The sequence below is a fragment of the Pleurodeles waltl genome, chromosome 2_2, assembly GCF_031143425.1.
Source record: "Pleurodeles waltl isolate 20211129_DDA chromosome 2_2, aPleWal1.hap1.20221129, whole genome shotgun sequence".
Classification (NCBI taxonomy): Eukaryota; Metazoa; Chordata; class Amphibia; order Caudata; family Salamandridae; genus Pleurodeles; species Pleurodeles waltl.
In genome coordinates this window covers 976733490-976746468 of record NC_090439.1, presented here as the reverse complement: position 1 = coordinate 976746468, position 12979 = coordinate 976733490, and the positions used below count along the sequence as shown (strand labels likewise).

Genomic DNA, 12979 nt, shown 5'->3' with positions numbered 1-12979 from the left:
AAATAGCCAGAACTGTTGGTTTTGTCTGGACTTAAATTGTTCACTTTGTTTGTTTGCATGATTGTACTCCACAGTATTAGGCAATGTGTATTTGTCACGCGGACACGTACAAATAAATATTAGTCAGTATTCAGTTTTCCCTATTGTATGGCTCGCATGCAAGATGTTTCTGCTGGTTTACATTTGGGATCCTGGCTTATTCATTTTGGTTAATTGTCTACAATATTTTAAACATCAGGCGGTTATGTATACATCCCATCGTTTAGTGCTGTGCGGTGTCCAGGTCTGTTCTGATATCTTAATTTCCAGTGTAGCAAGGTGTTGTATCTAGTGCTATCTGAGGGTCTTGGGGGGCCTTGTTCAGGGCGATCTTTCATCCCTAGAAGAGAGTGGATTCCATGTGCACATCCTCCGTGTGCCCTAGAACGTCCGGTCATTTCTCATCCCCCTGACCAGCTGTAACTCAGTCTTGTCAGCTGCTGACCATTCAGGGGCATCCATTATCCAATCCCAGTCTTTGGTGCCTCTGTGTCCATCTGGTCAAGGACGATAGTGAGTCTCACACACTGTAACTAACAGAGCTCCGCTCTCCCTCTTCTTTTTTTTTTTTTTTTTTTTAAAATTTTAAACGCCTCCACCCCCGACACGCAAGCTGTAAGGGTATGAGCTTTTGGTATTTAAATGGTCCTTCCGAAATGTTGCAAACCTTTAGCAGTATTCTGCACTTTTAGGGGAGCTCCGTGCCATGTATAGGAAACGTGCTCTGATCTGTTTGCATTTAGGGCACTTGCCACTTTTCTGGCCAACGTCGTCATAGCTGTGTACGTCCCGGGCGGGATTGGGAAATGCATCAGTTTGAATCTGACATTAAAACTGTTGTGCCTACCATTTCAAAAGCCGTTGTTCGCTCCCCTTCCTTAAGTTCCCTCTGCAGTCTCCGTCCTTGTGTCTTTCTACTCTAGGGTTATTTCTGCATAATCGGTATCCTGAGTGATTCAAATGTAGTTATTATATGTAATATTTTGGAAACGTGCAGTTCATCTGGGAATCGGAGCCATGTGTCCCCTCCTGCCTTCCTTAGGTGTTTTGTAGCGTAGAAAAGGTGCGTCCTGCGCCCTGGGCCTCCCTTCATGTTCGAGTGGTCTCGTTAAGGAATCCACATCCATCTGTGCTCTTTCAGTCCATGTAAGCTCCATAAAGAGTATTTGGGTGTGCATTCGGCGCAGTTTACCATGCTGTTTCATTTGCGGTAATAACGTGTGAGCGACCGTCCTTGTCCTGTTCAGTTTTCATTACAAGAGGTGGAAACATTACGTACATAACCTCTCGTCTAGCCCATCCCCTCGGCAGCCCTTGTAGTTGTGCACTGTTAACTGCGACTCTAGGTAGTATCGCTCCACATCAGGAGCTGTGGTCTGCCACTCTCTCTTCCTCCCTCCTTACCGTCCACCTTCAAAAACAATCCGCGCTTCATCCGGTCTAATGTGGAAGGTGCCGCTTGAAGGCTGTCTGACACTGCACCCTGGAAAAAATGACACATGCATGTTGTTGGATCAGTCCCCATTTATTTTGGATGTTGATGCATTTTAGGCATGTTCACGCTCACAGATCCACACAGGCATGTGATGTTTTGCCCACCTCCACGTAGAGGTTGTCTTGACTTCTATCATCTGTATTTAACCAGGGATGACAGGGTAGGGCAGGTAATATTTCTTTCCACACTAAACTTCATACTACTGGTTCGCTTCTTCATAGTGCTGTAAATAACAGGTGTTTATTATATACAATAGAATGTGCTCCTTTTATAAATCTTAAAAAAAGGAAGGACTAAGGCAGCCATGCCTGGAGGCGAACCTGTGAACTGCACCTCATAAATATGTCCACAGTGACCATTTAACTCGCTGAGCTGCCTACCTGAGCTCAATCAATCTTGGCAGGGGTATATTCACACTCGGCGTGTTTCTTTGTGTTTCTTGGATGTGCATGGATGCATGTAGTGGGGTATCCAGGTCAGACATACCCAAAGAACCCCTTGTTTACTACAGTTAAGGATGTACACCGAGCTCACCCCCCATCGCAAGCATGCAGGTCTTCACTGAGTAGGATTCCTGTTTTTTACTACTTTCTATGAGTCTGTGCTTATATGAGCACGTGGCAGAGAGTTGAGTTGTGAGTCTGAGGAGGGAATACCATAGTCCCACACATCCCATCAGATTAATTAACAACACTGTGCTTGTGCGTGCAGGCTTCCACATGTTGGGGTGTATGCATTTGGGCATGAATGTGTGTGGGCAGAGGTCTTTGTTGGCAACACCGTTTGGAGCACATTTGCATTCGTGTATTTTTGTGGCAGTGGTACAACCACACACAGACCACCGTCATTCAAGTGTCACATCCTTAATGTGAATTGATTCAGATAATTTTTTGAACCAGATTAGACCTCCGCACTAGGCAGTGGCTAGGTAAGTCTGTTTCGTGCTTTTTTGAGAGAGGGAGAGGGTGAGGGATAGACAAAAAGAGAACGAACGTGTACACAAAGAACCAGAGAATTAAGCTTCAATGACAGAAATTAGTGAAAGTGTTCTTGAGTATATAGCGGTAAAAGGGGTTGAATTACTGAGCCTTGCTAGCTTTTGTTGTAAATTTGCCGTTCTATTAGGGGGTCGCTACTAGTTTATGCGCAGGTCTTAAGTTGCCCAGATCTGTGTCAATTTTAGTAGCCATCCTCCTGCAATTGAGCTGTGCAGACGAAGCCTGACCACAAAGCAATTTTTTCTAGATTTGTGCAAATGCCGTTAGAAAGTCGAATTCAATCATTGAATATGTGTATCATTCACAAAACCCGTTGTTTTCTCAGTGCTTGAAGTTCTCGTGTTCCTGAGGCAAAGAGGAAAAAACTACTGGGAACCACAAACTCTCCAAAGTTAGGCGTTTCTTCAAAGTAGAATGTGGCTACAAATCAAGTTTGGAGAGAGCCGTTGAGTACCACACCTCAGATTGCAGCTACTTTAATCTGATTTGTAAAATGTGAAAGGACAAAATAAAAACATCCATTGGCATGCTAATTGGTATAGCTTTATAGAAATGTTGCATTGTATTGTGGCGCATTACAATTAAATAGCATGGGGAAAGATATGTATTTATGTGGAAGCAAGGAACTATGCAATAATATTGGTAGAGGTTAAAAGATAAGATGGCAATTGCACTGCCAAGCCAGAACTAAAAATCCATGTAGGTTAATGACTGCCATCTACCAATGTCTGTGCTGCTGCCAGAGACAAATAGCAAATTATCTAGCTATCTTATACACTTCAATAGAATTCCAATGCAATGTGGGGGACCCTGAAAGTACAAGCTTAGGTAGCTGGATAATTAAAATGATCACAGCTACCAGAGGGCAACCACTTTTTGAGGAAGCACACAACTTCTGCCCAATCAAAACCTGGGCTGCGGGCTCCCAACATGTGGACGGAGCAACCCTCCCCCAAACTTCCTCTAGTGATGATCACATGATTGTCTAGGCAAATGAGCCTGAGAGTTGAAATGCACAATTCTTAATTATGTGTGACTGTTCCATGGCCTTGTGTAGCAATCTCATGTTGTTCCAAGCCTTACCCCCCCAGGGCTGAAAAAGATTTGCCTCCTCTGGCGCGTCGTTTGAAGACCGCTGGTTTAAGCAGATGTGCTGAGGGCGACCTTAGGGTGCTGCTGCTGGTGGTGTAATGGGTGAATCCGGCAGTGAGGCATTTAGGTCCAGTTGCATTAAAGACTCTATAAGTCAGTAAAATAATTTTAAACCGGATTCTCTTATGGACTGGCAGCCAGTGCAAAGTTCTTAAGGCTGCCGAAGCAGAGGACCATCTTCGGAGTATAAGGACCAGTCTGGCTGCGGTGTGCTGGACAACTTGCAATTTACCTATCGTTTGTTTTGTGGATCCAGCATACAGATTATTGCAATAATCAAGCTGTGAAGTAATAAGTGCCCATGCCACTGTCTTCATGGCTGTTAAAGGCAGAAGATCGAATAACTTCTTTCAGGCCTTTATCAAATTAAAACAGGTGCCCACTGCAGTGAGGGCCTGGGGCCGAAAGGACAGTTGAGAATCCTATTTTACGTCCAGGTTCCTTAGTACTTCTACCGTTGCCGGGGTGAGGGGTGGGAGCTGATTCAGGTCACCACTGAGATGAATTGAAAAGGTTTTCCTTGCCCAACTGCATGTTTTTCCTGTGTTGCATTTCAAATAATTGTTTTGCATCCACTGGATAGCTGCAGTCAGGCAGTTTTTGAAGTTCAACTCTGATCCCAGTGATGTCTTATCCTGAGATAATATCAACTGGGTATCATCAGAATAAGAGATAGTATCAATGCCAAATGACGCAATCAAAGAAATTAGAGAGGCCTTCTAGATACTGAAGAGAACGGGACTCCCGATGTTGGTGGTACCTCTTGTGAGTCTTATGGCCCTAACATCACTTTTTGTCGATGATCTGAAAGAAGGGATCACAACCATGAAAGGGTCAGCCCATTAACTCTGCACTCTTTTTAATTTTTTGAAGTAGAACACTGTGAGAGATGGTATGAAACGCAGCAGATAGTCTTCATTTGGTTTCTGAAGACTCGCTATGCCTGGCGTAGATAAAGCGGTAGAGAGTTCAAAGGTCAGGTACCCGAAGGAATACTGCCCTTGTCTGCCTCTTAACTTCTAGGGATGTAGACAAACCTTAAGTCAACAGACCTAAGTGCTCTGGAAAAAGTGCATGGCTGAATACAGTGGTGCAAGTAGTGAGGTGCAGTGTTGGCAAAAGCGCGGAAAGGAAAGAGCTTCGAATTTAACACGCTTAACAATTAGTAGCCCATGCTGGCCATTCAGGTAGGCTGATATGGAAAATGTTTAGTAGCATGCATCAGTGGGCGTGTCACAACATTTTGTATTATTTGAAGACGCCTAAATCGTGTCTATGAAATGCCCAAATATAAAATGTTCCTGTAGCCTAGATGCAACAAGATATTGGCCCGTTCAAAGTTTTTCTTTTTTTGTTTAGTACAGCAGAGCCCATTGTACGGACCAACACAGCATGCAGTCAGGTTCTTTATTTGATGTTCCATTTTAATAAATGATGTTCTAGTTTCATAAAAAAATAATGAAATAATAAAGCTTAATTTTATTTTTAATAAATGGGTATATTTTACAACAAAATTTCTTCGTTATGCTATGCCCACTCTGTATAATAAATAACCTTTTAACTGTCTGAATGTTTAATTTCATGCAATAGAAATTGAGCCATATTCCCAATGAATGTTCAGCAGCCGGCCATAAACATCACTCATTTCAGTATACTTTCCCTGTAACATCTAGAACTGGTCCTCCCTTTCCCTTTTTAGTTTGAGCCTGGCCAGCACGCATGGGCTGTCTAAAAGACATGCTGTATTCCTTCTATGGGCTTTTAACCACACCCACTATTGCCATTCGCTCTTTGTTGTTGTTGTCTTAAAAGCTTCCTTTTTAATCGGTGCATTTTTCAAAATATCCCTCCCTTTGTGTGCTTAGTTTTCTCCCAGGTGATTTCACTGGGAGTACATTTTTGTTAGTCATCACACTACGTTCATGCTTCCTCCTGTTACTGCGTGTGATGGCCCCTTCTCCCACCTACTGTCTGGTTTCGGTATTGCCTTTAATCCCGGTCACGATCCTTTTGCCACCGGGTGTTCTCATGAGTGCTTCCTCACTTCGACTCCCCCTTTCACCATAGCTTCTGTTGAATTGTATTTTAATTCATTCAGTCTATCTCCCCTCCCGCTCTCCCCACCCCCTCTCCCCACCCCCAAGGACTGTTGTATTTTATTGGTGTGCCTTGATTCTTGTTTTTTTGTATTTATTGATTTGGAAAAATACATACAAAAGAAAAATCTATTCCTCGTCTAGGTCTAAAGTTTAATTAAAATTGCTTAAGCCTTGTTCCAGGCATTTTAGGTGGGCCATTTACATCTTCTGTTTCATTTCCTCTTTCACTTTGTAGTCTCCGTGTAGCTCTGTTCAGAACTGCCATCACAAAGCGACCATTTGAGCGAGGACCGGTTCACATATGGTTAGGGTTCAGCACCCTTTTTTTCGCTGTGCTGCATGGTTAAACATGTATAAGGTCCAAAGGAGAGACCTATTGGCTATGTCAATGCTTGTTGCCATTGTTGGTAACGTTCCATTTCTGCGATCTAATGATCCAGTCCTCAACTGTAAACTCCTTGGCTGACTTAGCCTTCTCTGGCACTATAGGTGTTCCATTGCCAAAGCCATTTGAATACACAGTTCTGCACGGAGCTGAAAGGCTAAAGATGTAACTTGTTTAAAATAATTGTGTGATTATTATTTTTTTATGTGTCAAAACTGTAGTCCGTTTTATTCTGAACAGTCTACCAACATATGATTATTTGTATACTTTTATTTATTGCACTTATCTGAACAGTATGGCTTCAGCTTTCACATTTTATATGGAATGGAGGATGCCCTGCGGCATATTTTCCCTGAATTCGCTTATGCTGCATGTGGATGATTGTTTTGGGAATAGCAAATAGCACTCTGCCCACTCCCTGCCTTATATTCTTTCCTGTCCCCATTCCAGTCCAGTCAATATTGGTCTTTTCGCCACGCTTTCTGCTGGACTTGTCAAAATCTTTAAAAGGTACATCCATCCAACAATGATGTAGGCTTACAATGTGTAGATTTATGCATTTATGTGGATTGACAAAAACCGCTCCCACAAATTCTCCTAGAAATTGACCTTCATGGCAGATTTCCATGTTTAGTCCTGCCGCCTTCTGCGGAGCAAGTATGGCGCAAGGGTGCACTTGACGTTTTACTATTTTTATCTTTATTCATCCTTCTGGTTTCCCATGTACAAAAAAATAATTTCCCCTGCACTGCATCCGCTCTTAAGGTAGGGTAACATTTCTCACTTCTGAACATAGGGTGAAGGGACGTCCTAGACTGGGTGGCAGAAGGACGTGGAAGTTCTCTTTTGGAGTAGTCTCCACCCAATTTACACATTTACTCCAGTGTCTGTACTAATAAAGTTAAGTTTGCTTATTGTAAGTGTTTGTGAATAACCACAAAGGTAAAGCTCCTGTCGATGCTCCCCACATTATCTGCAGCCAGCACCACCCTCTCCTAATGCTAAATCCACGAATGCAGATAATTCACAATACTGCCAACACTTCTGCAGCATTGCATGACATTTACAGGTGGGGTATTTAACAAAACCTGAAATCAAGATTTGGGAATTATAACCACGTAGTCAACTTTTCTCAAACTAATATACACTTACAGCAGTAAAAGGTTTTGTGAATGTGGTCCATTGTATCTGCATGCCATCAAACCACAAAAACCGGTTCAACAACAATACATCACATTGCATTCGCATAACACCCTAAATATCTTATGCCTTCCACCTGCTCTCCCACCAGTGCAAAATCTGTTCCTGATAAAATTACTAATTTCCACAAGGTATCTACATTCCAAATACTATGGTTTATGATTTTCAGAATCACCACATCACTGCCTCAAGGCAGTGAAAATTAAGCCGTTCTTCCGTATCTTCAATTCTGTGGTCACTGCCAAGAGGCAGACTGCCCGAGCAGGTGTCTATATGCAACCTTTTTGTGGGAGCTCAACTTGGAAGGAAGACTTCACTTCCATGTTTCAAGCCTGGGGCTCTGAGCATAGACTACAGCAAGATAGGGAATCAGAGGAGTTAAAGCTCATCGGGGACTTCATGATCGTTTGGCCAAAGCTGACATAAGATAATAGTGTGGCGTGCACCGCATGCATTTTCCAAGCCTTCTACCCTGAATGCTTCACCAGAAGGATTGCAGCATTAAGTCAAAAATATTCATTCAACCTGTTTGATTGAGACGTGGTCTCGGGCTACTACTATTTCACCCTCTGTATCTTCATTGGCTGTGAAATGAAGTTCCCAGCAGATGTTGAATGAGCGACAGTGTATAGAAAAATAACCTTCACGTTAATTTCATGACCCTTTGTTCTTAATTTTGACTGTCACATTTGCACAGCCACCAGCTTGGAGATTTTCCATGCTGTCTACCTTGGATCTCGCTAATAAAGTTTCATGGCGTGCAGTTAGAGAATGGTTCCTGGGTGTACTGTGAAACGGTAATGCTACATACTTGGCCTGAGTATCAGTCGCCATGTTGATGATTTCTCTTGCATCAGCTCTTAAGATGGAGTAATATCTCTCACTTCTGAAACTAGCTGCTACCCAGGAAGTGTAGAGTCCAACCTCCTTTCCTTACTTCACAAACCTAGGGTGAAGAGACATGCCTTAGAATGGTGATAGAAGGACTTGGAAGTTCTGTTTGGGCAGCAGAGGATGTCGCCCACGCCCTTCATTACCTGCGGGCAGGAGGCTCTGATATCCGTTTGAGGCAGCATTTTAGAAAAAATGCTTATGTGCCCACTTGTCCTTCCTAGATAGCTACGAAAAAGCTAGTGTTTCATCAGGTGAGATTCTGTACTTTTTGGAGAGCAATGCTAGAAGAGCAGGGGATTGAATCGTGTCAACATGGCTCACTCAAGAGGTTTACACAGCATCTCTTGTAGGCATGTCTATTGACTCTTTACGTCATCTCCTAACCCAAGCCATATGTATCTTTGGTTTTCATATAATATTTTGGTGCTACGCTCAGAAAGAGTAAGGGATAGCTTTCAATTGTAGCAAAGTAACTTCACCCCAGGCTTTAGCTTTGCCAATCACTACCTTACATATTCTCTCAGAACGGAAAGTCCATCGAGCAAGAGATCAAAGCATTTCCTAGTTTAGATCTTTTCTTCAGGCGTCGGGTTCTCTCCTCTCCCACATTAGAGGGTGCCACAGCCTTCTGCTGATGGTCAGGCCACGATTATGTGATAGGTCTATCTTTGTGGTGTAGATTTCTAGGCTCGTGAGGTGGTTATGTGGTATTCCGGTGGCGATTCTTTGGTTTGTAGCTGTTGCCATCCTGGTGATCTTTTTTGGTGTGTTGAGATCTCTGTGTCACAGAATGAGTCTTTTCAGCTTAGGCACTACAACATGGTGGATGTGTGTAGAACTTCACACTTTGACTGTTCACCTCTTGTTGGGGCATATTTAACTTAAAAACATAGTAATCTTGTAAATGCTCACTTACTATTAAGCAAAACCTAGTTGGAGGGTTTCAGAAGTTGGGCGATAGTGTCCAGACTTGTAACGTTGTTGTGTACTTTCTAATTTTCAGGTGACTGCGGAGACCACGTTGTGGTAGTAAACACAAGACACATTGCTTTCTCCGGCAACAAATGGGAACAAAAAGTCTATTCTTCACACACAGGGTAAGATTACAATCACCAAGATCACCTTGTGCCTCTTTGAATGTATTTGAATTATCTCTTCAGCTCCTCAGAACATCCGTTTTGGCTTGGGCACTGTTGCCAAAAATGTATTAATTCATTTAAGCATATAGTTTTCTAATGTGATCTTAATTGCGTGTCTTTGGAGTTTAATGCATAAAATATTTTGAGATCACGCAGTTTTTCATTGGTCTATGTTGTGCACATTAAATTTGTGCTTCATTTTGAACAACATTCTAACAGTTTGGAAGTGCCTATGTGATATCACCACTATTAATTGGAAAGAAGTGGCAGAAAGGGTTTGATTTGAGATTAGAAGGGAAGGTGCAAGGCTTGAAGAAGTACCCTACCTCACCTACAGCACTTGACTTTAAATGCTGGATTGTGAACGCTTACCAGTGTACACAACCACTTCCCTCATAGGATTCTGCGATAGGCACTTTCCTCAACCATTCTTGGTTTCGCCAGAGTACTGTGAAATGCCCATCTCCACCAACGCAGCTCTTCAAGCCAATGTTTTCTTTCTGTGGTAAGAGCCAGGCACAGCCATTAGACAAGAAGGAAGAAAGCATGTCTTTCTCACTCTGCACACCTGTCTTTCTGTATTTTAGGTTGTTCCCCACCAGGGATATTGTGTGTGTCCTGCAGGTAAAACAAGTGTGAAAAGCTGAATCCGTGGAATTCCTAAAGTATGGGTGGCAGTCAGTCATTCTCTCTCCTTCCTTTGATAAGTAATGCAGCTGCATGAAGAATACACTTGAGTGATGTTGAAGAAGTACTGGGATACTTTTGAGCGTGTTAATGTCACCGCTGTTTGGTGTCTGACTCTGACGGACTCAACGGCACTCTGCCCAAAAGCCAGAGTTGGGGCTCGCTCTCTCAGAATTTAAGGCATGAGGCTGTTAACATCTAATACTGTGAAGCATTCTTGTGTTAGTCTGTTGTCATTGGCAATCAGGAAATGCTCTATTTTCCAAGGATGCAGCCTCAAGATGCCTTCGGTATCCAGACCTTAAAACTAAGCACATCACTACTTCTTCTTCTTCTTCTTTCAGGCCTTCTCACATTTCCTGGCCTTTCATGCTTCTTGTAGTATTTGCTTTCTCCTAACACACCCTACTTAACTCGTGTTTATCTTTGAGCGTACATTCTCAATTTTCCTCTGTGGCGCCTACAAATTACAAAATCCACTTGGGATGGATTGGACTATTTAAGGTTAAACATGTTCATCCTCTAAGACGCTGGTCGTTTGCTCGTGGACATGAATTGTAGAGTGACTCGACACACCTCAGTGTAATGCGCAGGGCTACTTAATGACATGTTTGTTGTCCTGTGGTTACCGCATCATCACCCCTGCTGCTTTTGACACCCTATAGCCTTGCTGCAGAGGAAATAATAGAATTTCTGAGTGACTGGCGATGATAGAGCTGTATGCCCGGGAATAGAGAGGCGTTTGGTGTAGCAATGAGAGGGTGCGGTTTGGTGTTGCATGAGTACGCAGTGATGCACCACGTTTTTTATCATTATCACGGGAAGAGGGTAGCCAGGACCTCCATGATGAGCAGGATTACGCGTTTTTTCCTCGTTTAGCTTCCTTACGCCATGATTTGTTCTTCGCATCCTGTGACCGCTCGAGAGGTTGCTCCTGTAGCTGGTTTGGAATGAAGATACATTGTTGCAGCTTCCCAACATAGATTCAATACCCCTTTAGGTTAACTTTTGAACTTTTCATCATTGTGTATTGCATGCAAATCGCAGTGAGTGAAGTATAATTTTGTATTTCTTATTTATTCAAGCACAGGTTTTGCACTTGCTGTCTTTAAATCTTGCGCATTTTATCCAGTTGAACATGTTGAAGGTTCTGTTTGTTGTTGACAGGTACCCTGGTGGCTTTAAGCAAGTGACTGCAGCTGAATTACACCGAAGCGATCCTACAGCAGTAAGTACATGCATTTGTCTGGTGCCATAAGTCCACTAACAATGTTTGTGGCGTTTCAGAGTGTTGTGACTAGTGTTAGGCGCTCGTTCCAAACATGTTATTACAGATAGCGACTGTTCATGAACATCTAACTGCCTCTGGAAACAGTTTCTGGCATTTCAACCCTTTTTAATATCAGCACAAAACAGCTGACTGCCTGTGTGCGTTTTCACTTGCAATAGTGCTTGCTTGTATCTTCACAGCCTCCTTAGTAGCTGGGTTCGAGCATCACTGCATGCACGGCCTTTCTGCCACCAGACCTGGCTCTCTGGAGTAAGCGGCATCACTGCATGCACGGCCTTTCTGCCACCAGACCTGGCTCTCTGGAGTAAGCGGCATCACTGCATGCACGGCCTTTCTGCCACCAGACGACTTAGCTCTCTGGAGTAAGCAGCATCACTGCATGCACGGCCTTTCTGCCACCAGACCTGGCTCTCTAGAGTAAGCAGCATCACTGCATGCACGGCCTTTCTGCCACCAGACCTGGCGCTCTGGAGTAAGCGGCATCACTGCATGCACGGCCTTTCTGCCACCAGACCTGGCGCTCTGGAGTAAGCGGCATCACTGCATGCACGGCCTTTCTGCCACCAGACCTGGCTCTCTGGAGTAAGCGGCATCACTGCATGCACGGCCTTTCTGCCACCAGACCTGGCTCTCTAGAGTAAGCGGCATCACTGCATGCACGGCCTTTCTGCCACCAGACCTGGCTCTCTGGAGTAAGCGGCATCACTGCATGCACGGCCTTTCTGCCACCAGACCTGGCTCTCTGGAGTAAGCGGCATCACTGCATGCACGGCCTTTCTGCCACCAGACCTGGCTCTCTGGAGTAAGCGTCATCACTGCATGCACGGCCTTTCTGCCACCAGACCTGGCTCTCTGGAGTAAGCGTCATCACTGCATGCACGGCCTTTCTGCCACCAGACCTGGCTCTCTGGAGTAAGCGTCATCACTGCATGCACGGCCTTTCTGCCACCAGACCTGGCTCTCTAGAGTAAGCGTCATCACTGCATGCACGGCCTTTCTGCCACAAGACCTGGCTCTCTAGAGTAAGCGTCATCACTGCATGCACGGCCTTTCTGCCACCAGACCTGGCTCTCTAGAGTAAGCGTCATCACTGCATGCACGGCCTTTCTGCCACCAGACCTGGCTCTCTAGAGTAAGCGTCATCACTGCATGCACGGCCTTTCTGCCACCAGACCTGGCTCTCTGGAGTAAGCGTCATCACTGCATGCACGGCCTTTCTGCCACCAGACCTGGCTCTCTGGAGTAAGCGTCATCACTGCATGCACGGCCTTTCTGCCACCAGACCTGGCTCTCTGGAGTAAGCGTCATCACTGCATGCACGGCCTTTCTGCCACCAGACCTGGCTCTCTGGAGTAAGCGTCATCACTGCATGCACGGCCTTTCTGCCACCAGACCTGGCTCTCTGGAGTAAGCGTCATCACTGCATGCACGGCCTTTCTGCCACCAGACCTGGCTCTCTGGAGTAAGCGTCATCACTGCATGCACGGCCTTTCTGCCACCAGACCTGGCTCTCTGGAGTAAGCGTCATCACTGCATGCACGGCCTTTCTGCCACCAGACCTGGCTCTCTAGAGTAAGCGTCATCACTGCATGCACGGCCT

The 12979-nt window shown here is 44.5% G+C and overlaps 1 protein-coding gene across 1 annotated transcript in view; it reads left to right on the top strand.

Moving 5' to 3' along the window:
* MRPL13 (mitochondrial ribosomal protein L13) overlaps positions 1 to 12979 on the top strand; it is a 134018-nt gene that overhangs the window by 69736 nt on the left and 51303 nt on the right. Inside the window, exons 3-4 of the mRNA XM_069220683.1 lie at positions 9266 to 9359; positions 11256 to 11316. Coding sequence (XP_069076784.1) covers positions 9266 to 9359; positions 11256 to 11316 — 155 coding nt within the window. The remainder of the gene's footprint in view (positions 1 to 9265; positions 9360 to 11255; positions 11317 to 12979) is intronic.